At 53.6% G+C, this 675-nt stretch overlaps 1 protein-coding gene across 1 annotated transcript; it reads right to left on the minus strand.

Annotated features, from left to right (window-relative positions):
• Nucleotides 1-492: 492 nt before the first annotated feature.
• Nucleotides 493-663, minus strand: PPTG_21199 (hypothetical protein; the record flags this gene model as incomplete). Its single annotated transcript, XM_008896452.1, has 1 exon — nucleotides 493-663. A coding segment is annotated over one exon (171 nt), but the record flags the coding sequence as incomplete, so codon positions are not given.
• Nucleotides 664-675: the final 12 nt, after the last annotated feature.

Genomic DNA, 675 nt, shown 5'->3' on the forward strand with positions numbered 1-675 from the left:
TGCGCGGTAAGTTCTTGTCCTCCTCCTCCTGATCGCGTGTTGCCGTTATGGGTAGGCTAGCAGCTTGTAGGTTTTTGCTCCCGTCGAGAAGGTTCCGTCCGATCTAATCCGGCTTAATCCATGCATATCTTCTTCCATTTCTTTCAGGACTCTTGAGGGTATGTTGCCTGGGTTTTCCGGCCTATTCAGGCCTACGTCACTCCATATGCACCACCTCCTCCTTGAAATCTGCAGCCTTCCTGCAGATCCTTCTTCCTCTCACTTCTCCGCGGTGGCCAAACCCAGAACCCGATTAAGAAACTTGTGCTTCTCAATCCAATCACACACGACATACACCACCTCCGCCTTGAAATCTGCAGCCTTCCTGCAGATCCTTCTTCCTCTCACTTCTCCGCGGTGGCCAAACCCACCGCAGATGTTCCACCACTCACTCCTCATGCGACTGTATCGCCTCAAACCGGTTGCGATCTGTCCGTCCCCGGTCGAAGTCTCTTAGCAATGCTCCACAATTGAGGTCGAGCTCGTCGACTCATGACGGTTCGTCGTGGCCTTCCAAAAGAACAGGTATTCACGTCGTGTACGACCGTACCGCGTCTTCTTGCTCGAGCGCACACCTGCGATCCGTTCCACCTCGTACTCGTCTTCTTCCAATTCGCGTTCCCAACTGTCTTCGGG

Source organism: Phytophthora parasitica (genome assembly GCF_000247585.1).
Source record: "Phytophthora parasitica INRA-310 unplaced genomic scaffold supercont2.4, whole genome shotgun sequence".
In the NCBI taxonomy this organism is placed as follows: domain Eukaryota; phylum Oomycota; class Peronosporomycetes; order Peronosporales; family Peronosporaceae; genus Phytophthora; species Phytophthora nicotianae.